The sequence below is a fragment of the Octopus sinensis genome, linkage group LG13 (assembly GCF_006345805.1).
Source record: "Octopus sinensis linkage group LG13, ASM634580v1, whole genome shotgun sequence".
Lineage (NCBI taxonomy): Eukaryota > Metazoa > Mollusca > Cephalopoda > Octopoda > Octopodidae > Octopus > Octopus sinensis.
Window position 1 is genome coordinate 9,553,469 of NC_043009.1, and position 10,905 is coordinate 9,564,373.

The following is a 10,905-nucleotide window of genomic DNA, read 5'->3' on the forward strand; positions in this document are numbered from 1 at the left end:
ATAAATAGATGCTTTTTTCATTTATGGCAAGAGGGCCTCCATAACTGATGGGTGCCAAAGAAAAGGTGGCAAAGTCTCTCTGAAGATATCCCTTAGTGTCTGTTACATTCACCATTATCTATTTCTTTACTACCCACAAGGGGCTAAACACAGAGGGGACAAACATGGACAGACACACGGATTAAGTCGATTACATCGACCCCAGTGTGTAACTGGTACTTATTTAATCGACCCCGAAAGGATGAAAGGCAGAGTCGACCTCAGCGGAATTTGAACTCAGAACGTAGCGGCAGACGAAATACCTATTTCTTTACTACCCACAAGGGGCTAAACACAGAGAGGACAAACAAGGACAGACAAACGGATTAAGTCAATTATATTGACCTCGGCAGAATTTGAACTCAGAACGTGGTGGCAGACAAAATACCGCTTGACATTTCGCTCGGCGTGCTAACGATTCTGCCAGCTCGCCGCCTTTAAAATTCACCATTACCAGTAGTCTGTTATAGCCTCTTGTTGTTATTTTGGTGGCATGCCATTCACTAGTTTGTCTTGTCATTTGAGAGAACATGTTGGGGATGACTTTGAGGACAAAAGGAGATCAAGGAAGAACTGCAATCCAACAGTACTGAACCTAGAACAAATTTTCCATTGCAACTGCTACAACTGGGTCAGCCTGCCTCTTTTGGCTTCAGTAGCTACCAGCAATCCAGCAGTCAAGCCATGATAATAGAAGTATAAACTCTGCAGTAAAAAACATCAGGAAAATATATTGATCAGCAAATATTCCTGTATTTTTCGTTGTGGGAACCATAAGGGAGACAATTATGATTTGGGTTTTTTTTTTTGTGAATTTATTTTACTTCAGTCGGTATCGAAGGCGGCGAGCTGGCAGAAACTTTAGCACACCGGGCGAAATGTGTAGCCGTATTTCGTCTGCCGTTACGTTGTGAGTTCAAATTCCGCCGAGGTTGACTTTGCCTCTCATCCTTTCGGGGTCGATAAATTAAGTACCAGTTACGCACTGGGGTCGATGTAATCGACTTAATCCGTTTGCCTGTTCTTGTTTGTCCCCTCTGTCTTTAGCCCCTTGTGGGTAATAAAGAAATAGGTATCAGATTACTTTAATCCTACCATAGTCCTTTATTACCATTTTTGACAGTGACAGACAATATTCCTGTCAAAAATAACAAATAAAGAAGCATGTATGTGGTTCCAGATTAGAGTAGCTGCGTTTGAATGAGGGAGAAAGTGAGACTCTGTGTGTGTGTGTGAGAGAGAGAGAGAGAGAGAGAGAGAGAGAGAAAGTGAGAGGAAGAAAGAGTCAGAATATGTTTGTTCTGTGTGTTCAAGCACCTACCATATTTTCTGGCCTACATGTCAATGTGTTTTCTAAGTTGAGGTAGGATTGTTCAATGTTCAAGTCTACATACATTGTATTTAAGACAACCCACCGTTTTTGTCCACAGACTTTTCTTGAGAAATCAGGACATCATTGGGGCTGGGATGGATCGGATCACCAGAACTCGCACAGGGGACATAGGGGAATGGAAGATTTCACAACAGGATATATGATAATGATAATATTGTATAGTGCTCAGGTGCACCACAACTTGTCAAAAGTGCGTATAAAGCATATGCAGTAATGTACAAATGTCTGGGAAGTGTAGGAGTCAGATACATGCTTGCATGTGTATGGAGGGGAGAAAATCAGGTGTAGTGTTGGCGAATCTCAGGAAGCATGGAAGTTTTGAAGGGTGCAGTGCTCCGACAACTAACAACTGATGCAGGCAGTTTGTTCCATGCTTCAGCAACTCTTAGCGTGAAAAGATGTTTCCAAAAGTCATATAAAAAGTCGATAGAAAAAGAAACCCAAATTTCTATTTGAAATAATGTTTAACTATTTCAAATTTAATTTTTAGTATTTTCTAGTTTTTGACAATTATAATCACATTTCAGTATGAACACCAAGTTAGTGAAAAGTGAATTAACAAGTAACTAAAAATTTTGTCCTATACTGTCACGGTTGACCTGAAGTGTAAACAATGTCAATATCTTTCCAAATCTTATTGTATTTTACATGAAATTTGGTCCTCCAAAGTCGTCTTGAAGTATAATTTGACCTATCTTTTTTAGTGATGAATTTTGGTCTACAGAAATTTGATTTGAATATCAGAAAATATGGTAATTCCAAATGTTAACGTTAAAATTAAGCAGAATTGTGAGAACACATCACAGAACTGTTTGAAATTGTTTTGTGTGTTTGTATTTGTGACAGAATTCTTCTATATTTACAGGTACAAATGGCTTTAAAGGTATGCTATCTTCTGGTGGAGACGCTATGGATATTCAATTTACTCCTAAGAGGGAAAGGTTTACATTCCGAGAAAAACATCTAGAAGTTTTGGAAGCTTACTTCAAAGAGAATCAGTATCCATCTATGGAACTTCGTGAAGAGATTGCACACCTGTGTAATATGGCTCTCAGTAGCACAGGTAAGATATTTTTATTTCTTCTTGAACTTAACAGATTATTGTCATGAAATCTGTGAAAATGGAACTGACCAAATATAACTGGAAGCTTGAGGGGTGTGCAAAAGTAGGTATACAGTTGCTTGATATGAGCGGAACGTTCTTGAGCCACTATTTTTTTTTCTTCGAGATAAGAATTCTAAGAACATTCCATTCATATTATGCAACTGTATACCTACTTTTGCCCATCTTTGTATTTACTAATAATGGTTTCAAATTTTGACTCAAGGACAGTAATTTTATGGGGAGGGGGTAAATCACATACACTGGTCCCAGTGCTCAACTGGTACTTATTTTATACATTAACATTACCATACACAATCAGATATAAGTATGTAGTCTATTAGCATATTGTTGAATACTCAATCATTTGGCTGTTGTCTTATAATGTGAAGGTGCATGGCTTAGTGGTTCAAGCATTCGGCTCACGAATGTAAGGTCGTGAGTTCAATTACTGGCAACACGTTGTGTCCTTGAGCAAGGCACTTTATTTCACATTGCTCCAGTCCACTCAGCTGGCAAAAATAAGTAGTACCTGTATTTCAAAGAGCCAGCCTTGTCACACTCTGTGTCATGATGAACATCCCTGAGAACTACATTAAGAGCACACATGTCTGTGGAGTGCTCAGCCACTTGCACATTAATTTCACGTATCAGCTGTGACCCTCATTGTTGTAATTGAGGGAGTGCTCCCTGTCTTATAATAATGTTGAGATTAATTAGGTTAGAATGAAAATTCTATTATCCTATACAGTGTTGTGAGACGTGCACAGAAATGTGGTCAATACAGCTGAGAGTTAGAGTCATTAGTGTGTAAAACAGGTAATGTTAACGAGATAACAAATCGCATGTTAGTCACACACATTTGGATGACAGCAGGTATGTAGATGACAGGTACAGGTACAGCACTAGTTTACTATTTTACTTGTTTCAGTCATTTGACTGCAGCCATGCTGGAGCACCGCCTTTAGTCGAGCAAATTGACCCCGGGACTTATTCTTTGTAAGCCCAGTACTTATTCTATCGGTCTCTTTTGCCGAACCGCTAAGTTACGGGGACATAAACACACCACCATCGGTTCTCAAGCAATGTTGGGAAGACAAACACAGATACACAAACATATACACACACATACATATATACATATATACGACGGGCTTCTTTCAGTTTCCATCTACCAAATCCACTCACAAGGCTTTGGTCAGCCCGAGGCTATAGTAGAAGACACTTGCCCAAGGTGCCACGTAGTGGAAATGAACCCGGAACCATGTGGTTCGTAAGCAAGATACTTACCACACAGTCATTCTTGCACCTAGTATAGAGATAATTAATGAATAAGATTGAATAGTTTGAGTGAAATGATTTATAGAGACAGAAACATCAGAAATATAAGTGGGCTCTTGTGTTTTGGATGTCTTGTAGTAGTAATAGCAATAATTTTTTTTAACAATGTTCATAACTTCAACTAACTAAATATTTTATTTTATAATAGTTATCTCAACCATGCAGTACTAAAACTTTTTCTACACATTACTGCTTCACCTAAACTTCTTTAAATTTCAAAGGAAGTAAAAAAAACTTTTACACATGTGGGAAAATTTGATTGGGGACTGTTGCTGTTGAGCGCTGTTGCTGTTGAGTGAACAGTCTTCGTTCCAGAGCTCACAAGATGGGAGAAGTCTGAAACGTGGTTCTTTGCTATTCGTAAGACCCGCAAAAGAGAAAGCAGGTCAACCCCTGACACTGAGAGCATTGACGGATGGATGAATGCGCATCCAGGCTCAGCGGTTGCGTAGGAAGTCGGGGAGGACAAGAAACAGGAAGAAAAAGTGAAAGGAAGTTGGGGTGAAAGAGTACAACAGGGGATCGCCACCCACCCCCTGCCGGAGTTGCTGCTGCTACCTGTGGTTGCTTTCAGAATAAGGGAGGGAGGGGAGAGACTTTATACTAAGAAATAGAAGAGAGATTGAAGATTCTCTTTAAGGGGACAGAACTGTTTCAGGGTTTATAATTTTTTCACAACCACTGAAGCAAGAGGTGCCCTTCACAACTGTTGGTTCGTGAGATGGTTGTGATCTGTAATCAGTTTTGTGCAAGAACCAGAAAGAGAAGTATGAACATGCAATGTACATGTGCACACTGAATTCATGAAATGGAAGAGAAGTATACAAACGCAATATACAAAATAAAATGTCAAAATAAAATGTAAGAGTTACATGACGGTCTGCATACCACATCTGACACCACTGTCATGCAGCTTTGCTGCAATTTTCTTGTTTTATCATCATTATTATTATTTGGTGGCACGTAAAAAAACCCATCCGAGCATGGCAGTTCGCCAGCCTCGTCTGGCACCTGTGCCGGTGGCACATAAAAAGCACCCACTACACTCACGGAGTGGTTGGCGTTAGGAAGGGCATCCAGCTGTAGAAACACCGCCAGATCTGACGGGCCTGGTGCAGCCTTCTGGCTTCCCAGACCCCAGTTGAACCGTCCAACCCATGCTAGCATGGAAAGCGGACGTTAAACGATGATGATGATGATGATGATGATGATGATGAAGGCAGTGAGCTGGCAGAATCGTTAGCATGCTGGATGAAATGCTCAGTGGTATTTCACCTGTCACCAAGGTTGACTTAGCCTTTCATCCTTTCAGGGTCAATAAAATAAGTACCAGTTGAAGACTGGGGTCAATGTAATCAACTCATCTCTTCTCTCAAATTTGCTGCCCTTGTGGCAAATTTTAAAACCATTATTATTATTATTATTATTATTATTTGAAGTTTTTTTTTTCTTATGGGAGAGCATATGAAGTAATATTTCCATATAATCTTTTTTTATAAGAGTCCTAGTAGTTGTTTTTAGTTTTTCTTACCACAATTATTAAACCATGGAAGGTTCTCAGATAAATTATCTTCCAGGAATTGGAAACAACATTCTTTGCATCATTTTCCCTGGAAATTAATGAAGCAGTATTTTCTTCTCTGTTTTTTAAATTGAAAAAAAATATCTCTTCTCTGTACTTAGTTCCATGTTGTTTATTTAAAGTTTTATTTAATGCTCTGCCCAGATATCTTTTCTCTAGAAAAACTCATTGTTTTTTTTCATCATCAGACCCAAAACAGTTATGCTGTCTGCAAATTTTGGTCTGTCATTGCAGCCACTAATGGCATTGCAACAGACGCATAGAGAGAATACGAAAAATAGTTCTGTGCTGTGTCTGCTCCCTTATTAAAAAATATACATACTATCTGTAATAATTTGAGGTCTGTTGGTTAGAGAATTATTGAATCAGCCTGCAGGTGGAATTGTCTGGTCAGAGATCTGAAACATTCAGCACCAGCTTTGATGATAAGGTGGTATTAAAAGCTGGGCTGTATTTTGCAAGAAATGGTTTTACACAGTTATTATGGTAAATATGTGCATGGAGATGTGTAAAATAATGCATTTTATGTAAACTAGATTTCTCAGTAGGTAAACGATACCTGTTGCTAACAGATTAAATATATAAGTAAAGATGACAAATGTGGAGTAAAAGATAAAGACGGCAGATGTTCGTGTTTTCCCAATTGTAACTTATTGAACTCTCGATAATACGGACCAGATTTGAATATAAGCTATAGAAAAAAAAGAATTAAAAAAAAAACAACTTATGCACAGGGGAGGTAACTCACAGTTATCCAAAACTATGGGAGATAACTTCTAGTGATTAGAAATAAAAATAAATTAAAGTCAAAACTATTGAAAAGGTTGCAAGACGCAACGAAAATTTTAGGACAATAAAAATAAGAAAAAAGTGGAAATTTTACCGGTGAGTGTGTTACACAATATGGCACAAAAAGAAAATGACTCTCTCCAGACGCAATAAAATTAAAATATTTACCGTATATTCTCGAATAATAGCTGACGTCATGTAAAAGTCTACCTCCTATTTTGGGCCATAAAAATTGTGAATTTTCCATAGACCCCGTATAAAAGTCGAGCCTAGTATTTCACGAATAACAGAAAAAATTTATCGTGTAACACTGTTACAAAATTGTGTGTCTACCTTACTGTAGCCTGCTCTATAGGTGGAATGCTTGGTGCTTATAATGGAATGCTCAGTGCTTGTGGTAAAACACCATTTAATAGCGAGCACTACACATCTGTTGGTGGGTGCTACATCATCGTTACTAAAATCTGTGCTCATTATATACTGCAAGCCTGCTTACATCTTCAAGCACAATAAACACATGCGTCATATACATGGTGAGAAATGTGTTTCACAGACAACACTATGGTACTTTTTGGTTATCTCATCCCTCATTACAAAAATTGGTTTATCTCCCCAATAAAAAGAGATTGGATTAAAAAAGAACCTTTTGATTCGTTACTTCAACACATTGGCAACGTTTGGCCTATTCAAATAAGCATGGTATGATTTGTTATGAAAATGTTATTAGATTCAGTAAGATGTTTAGTTTTTTTCAGTTTTCATGTTTATTCATTTTTCATTGAGGGTTTAACAATTTTTTTAGTTGGGGAGGTAACCCAATTTTTTTAATGGCTGTGAGATAACCAAAAAGTACCCAGCACTGTTGGTGAACACTGGCAAATGCCACTGTCTGAATTTGTACAAAGGCATGACTTTCATAAGCCTAAAAGCATTCTATTAATCATTAGATTAGTGGTTCCCATGCGACTTTTATATTTTTCTCATCTCCAAATGCAATAAACACATGCATCATACACTCGTCTGTCGACATGGTGAGAAATGTTTCAAAGATAGCACTATTGGCGAACACTGGCAGTTCAGCAAAAGAATGTAATAGGATAAGTATCTGACAATTAAAAAAATATAACAAGTTTATCTAAACCCTTGAAGGTTGTGCCCTGCATGGCGACAGTCAAGTGACTGAAGCAAGTATTGTTTTATTGAAATTGTTGAAATCCTTTGTTGTGTGTTTGAAATGTGTAAATAAAAGATATTATGCTTTTCTTTCAGGCCGTGAACTGTGTGAAAAGGAAAAAGTTACACCTCAAATAGTATCTAATTGGTTCAATAACCGACGTAAAGAAATGAAAAAATTGGCCAAAGAAGGTAATCTTTTCTAAGATGATTTCTTCATATTTATCACAAATATTTCCTGGAGACTATTAAACCAATTACTTAGTAAAGAAATGGAATTTTTTTTTTACCCCTGTATATTTACTGCAGCTTTGCCATTAAAAAGGGCATCAAGCTAAAGAAACCCTGTCAAAACAGACACTGGAGTATGATGCAATCCTTGGGTCCATCAGATCCTCTCAAATCGTCTCACCCATTCTAGCATCAATATATATATACACACACATATTTTATATATATATATATATATATATAATATATATATATATATATATATATATAATATATATATATATATATATATATATATAACATTAAGGTTACTCTGTTAAATGCAATTCTTATTTATTCACATTGTTTTGAATCAATCATGCATTATTTCACAGCTTCAAAATTTCAATGATGCGATTATTTTTAGAAAGACATTGTAGAGTAGGTGTGAGAGGCTGGATCTGGCTAGTTTGAACACAAAACGGGAAGAGTGTTTGAGCTGATTTAGAAATCAGATGTAGAAAGCATGTCAAAGCAGACCTTGAAGACCATCACAGCCCTCAGGCTCCTGTGAAGCTACCCAACCCGTGCTAGCATGGAACATTGATATTGAATGATAATGACGATGACAGCGCTGACAACAACACTAATGACTATTATTATTATTGTTGTTGTTATTCTGAAAGTCTCTCAGATGGTTCTTAATTACCGATCATTCTTTACTTAAAAGCCAGCAATAACAAATCACCAAAGGTTTCAAGTAGTGCCTTCTCTTGAGGCTCAAAGAGACAATACTCTCCTTAGAATGCGAGCTGTACCCAACAAGGCTGTCTTCTGGATCACCTCGAGCCTGACAGCAGATCCAATATTCTAAATATGCTTTTCAAAGCCCTTGGAAACTGCTCCTAATGTTCCACTTACCACCGGTATCACCATTACTTTCCTCATACCCCATAACTTTCCTGTCAGAAACGAGTCTATTTAAAACGGATATCTGTTCCTCTGTTCTCTCATCACTTCCCTGATCAATAATCTCAACCTCATCCTCGTTTTCTTCCTTTGACTCTACTGCTATAGTTTCACTATCTGCATTCTCTTCCTCATCCTTCCGTTCACTGCTGGTCTTACTATCCCTAAACACCCATCTCATGATGCTTTCTAGTTCAACCCTTCATTCTTTCTGATGGCTCTAGCTTGGTCACACAGATTTTGTTCACTTAATTCAAATATTATTATTATTATTATCATTATCATCATCATCATCATTATTATTATTATTATTATTATTATTATTATTATTATTATTATTAAGGTGGCGAGCTGGCAGAATCATTAGCACGCTGGGCAAAATGCGTTGCGGCATTTTGTTCGTTTTGATGTTCTGAGTTCAAATTCTGCCAAGGATGACTTTGTCTTTCATCCTTTCGGGGTCAATAAATTACATACCAGTTGAGTACTGGGGTCGATGTAATCGACTAGCCCCCTCCCCCAAAGTTTCAGCCCTTGTGCCTATGGTAGAAAGGATTGTTATTATTAGTATTATTATTATTATTTAGGTAGTGAGCTGGCGAAATCATTAGCATCCTGGATGAAATGCCTAATGGTATTTCGCCTGTCGCTATGTTCTGAGTTCAAATTCCACTGTGGTCGACTTTGCTGTTCATCCTTTAGGGGTCAATAAATTAAGTACCAGTGAAATACTGGGATTCATGTAATCAACTAGTCTCCTCCCTGACAATTTCAGGCCTTGTGCCTATAGCAGAAAAGATTATTATTATTTACACCTACCAAATTTCAGCTCTAAAGATTAGGTTAATCTTATGAAAACTTATTAACAATAATTCATGTTGGACATTCAGACATTTAATATTTCTATAAAACTTTTTATATATTGTTTATATATATTTTTTGTATCTTATTGCTTTTTTTTTATTGTATATGAATTCCAATTGTTACATTTATATATTTGTTTTGCAAGATTCTTGATGTGAAATCATGTGTTGAAACAGACATTGTTGTATTTAGGAAGGGTCATTTTGCCAGTTTAGCCAATAAAAACACACACACTATATATTTGGTGTTACTTTGCTTCAGCGTTATTTATTTTTTACATTAATCTTAATCTTATTTCGGCCAGAGTTCTTTCGTCACACTCCTGTGACCTCATTTTGTATTCCTATGAATAGGAATACAAAATACAAAATGGTTGATCGTTAGTAAGGAGAGACACACAAATAAGAAAGAAGAAAGCAAAGGACCACTGATGAGATCACAGGAGTGTGACGAAAGAACTCTGGCCAAAATAAGATTAAGATTAATGTAAAAAATAAATAACGCTGAAGCAAAGTAACACCAAATATATAGTGCGTGTGTTTTTATTGGCTAAACTGGTAAAATGACCATTCCTAAATACAACAACAATTCCAATTGTGTTAATAATATTTAGTTCAAGAACTGTTTCTAGAGACACAATCAAATTTGGAGGAAGGGTAAGTATAAAATGGGATACTGTAGCATTCATAGTTTTTTAGTAACATATCTAGTGAAACTTATAATAAGCAACGCTATTTAACCCTTTTGTTACTAACCTGGCTGAAACCGGCTCTGGCTCCGAGTACAAATGTCTTGTTTTCATAAGTTTTGAATTAAAATCTTCCACCAAACTTTAGTCACAATTTATGTTCCTAACACTAGCTGAATGATAACTAAGTTATTTTACTAAAGTTTTTGTTATATTTAAAGTAATTGAAAGAAACACACAGCATCTCAAAATAAATCCAGTAACGAAAGGGTTAATCACAAATGCATATTTTTTTTATTAAACAAAGAGAGATAATTTCTGTCATTTCACTTAACCTGCTTATGTCCCTTTATTTTATCTATCCTTTTACTTATGTATTCTGTCTTCCTTTCTCTATTTCTCTCTCTCGGTTAGGAGGTCTTGACTGCTCCCAGATCCTGTTGCCAAGCAGAGTACGCCAGAGGTCATACATGATAGATTTGGAAAACCAGGGAGAAAATACTACAAACGATAGAATATGTACGCCGTCACCAAAACCATCAGAAGGAAATGACGAGCACTCTAGTTTTGCTGCAGATGTTGCTGCCGTAAACCGAGCAATAAGTGCACTATCAGGTGAACCTCTAGATGGACCAATTCAGGTGAAACAGGAACCTGTAAGTGACAGTGATGAAAAGTCTCAGTCTTCCCAGCATTCTCTACCAATTGCTGTAGAATGAAAAAGAGGCTGCTGTCAATGAAAAAGAGGCTGCTGT

General features: G+C 36.9%; 1 protein-coding gene across 3 annotated transcripts in view; it reads left to right on the top strand.

The window, feature by feature from the left end:
* The window catches only part of LOC115218558 (homeobox-containing protein 1-like), a 218,102-nt gene that overhangs the window by 206,757 nt on the left and 440 nt on the right, over positions 1-10,905 (top strand). For 2 of the 3 annotated variants that reach the window (XM_036508148.1, XM_036508149.1), the window contains exons 7-9: positions 2,298-2,495; positions 7,516-7,611; positions 10,565-10,905. The exon at positions 10,565-10,905 is cut by the window's right edge and continues 440 nt beyond it. In XM_036508148.1, coding sequence (XP_036364041.1) covers positions 2,298-2,495; positions 7,516-7,611; positions 10,565-10,869 — 599 coding nt within the window. In that variant the 3' untranslated portion in view covers positions 10,870-10,905. The remainder of the gene's footprint in view (positions 1-2,297; positions 2,496-7,515; positions 7,612-10,564) is intronic. The other variant, XM_036508150.1, reaches the window with a different exon arrangement.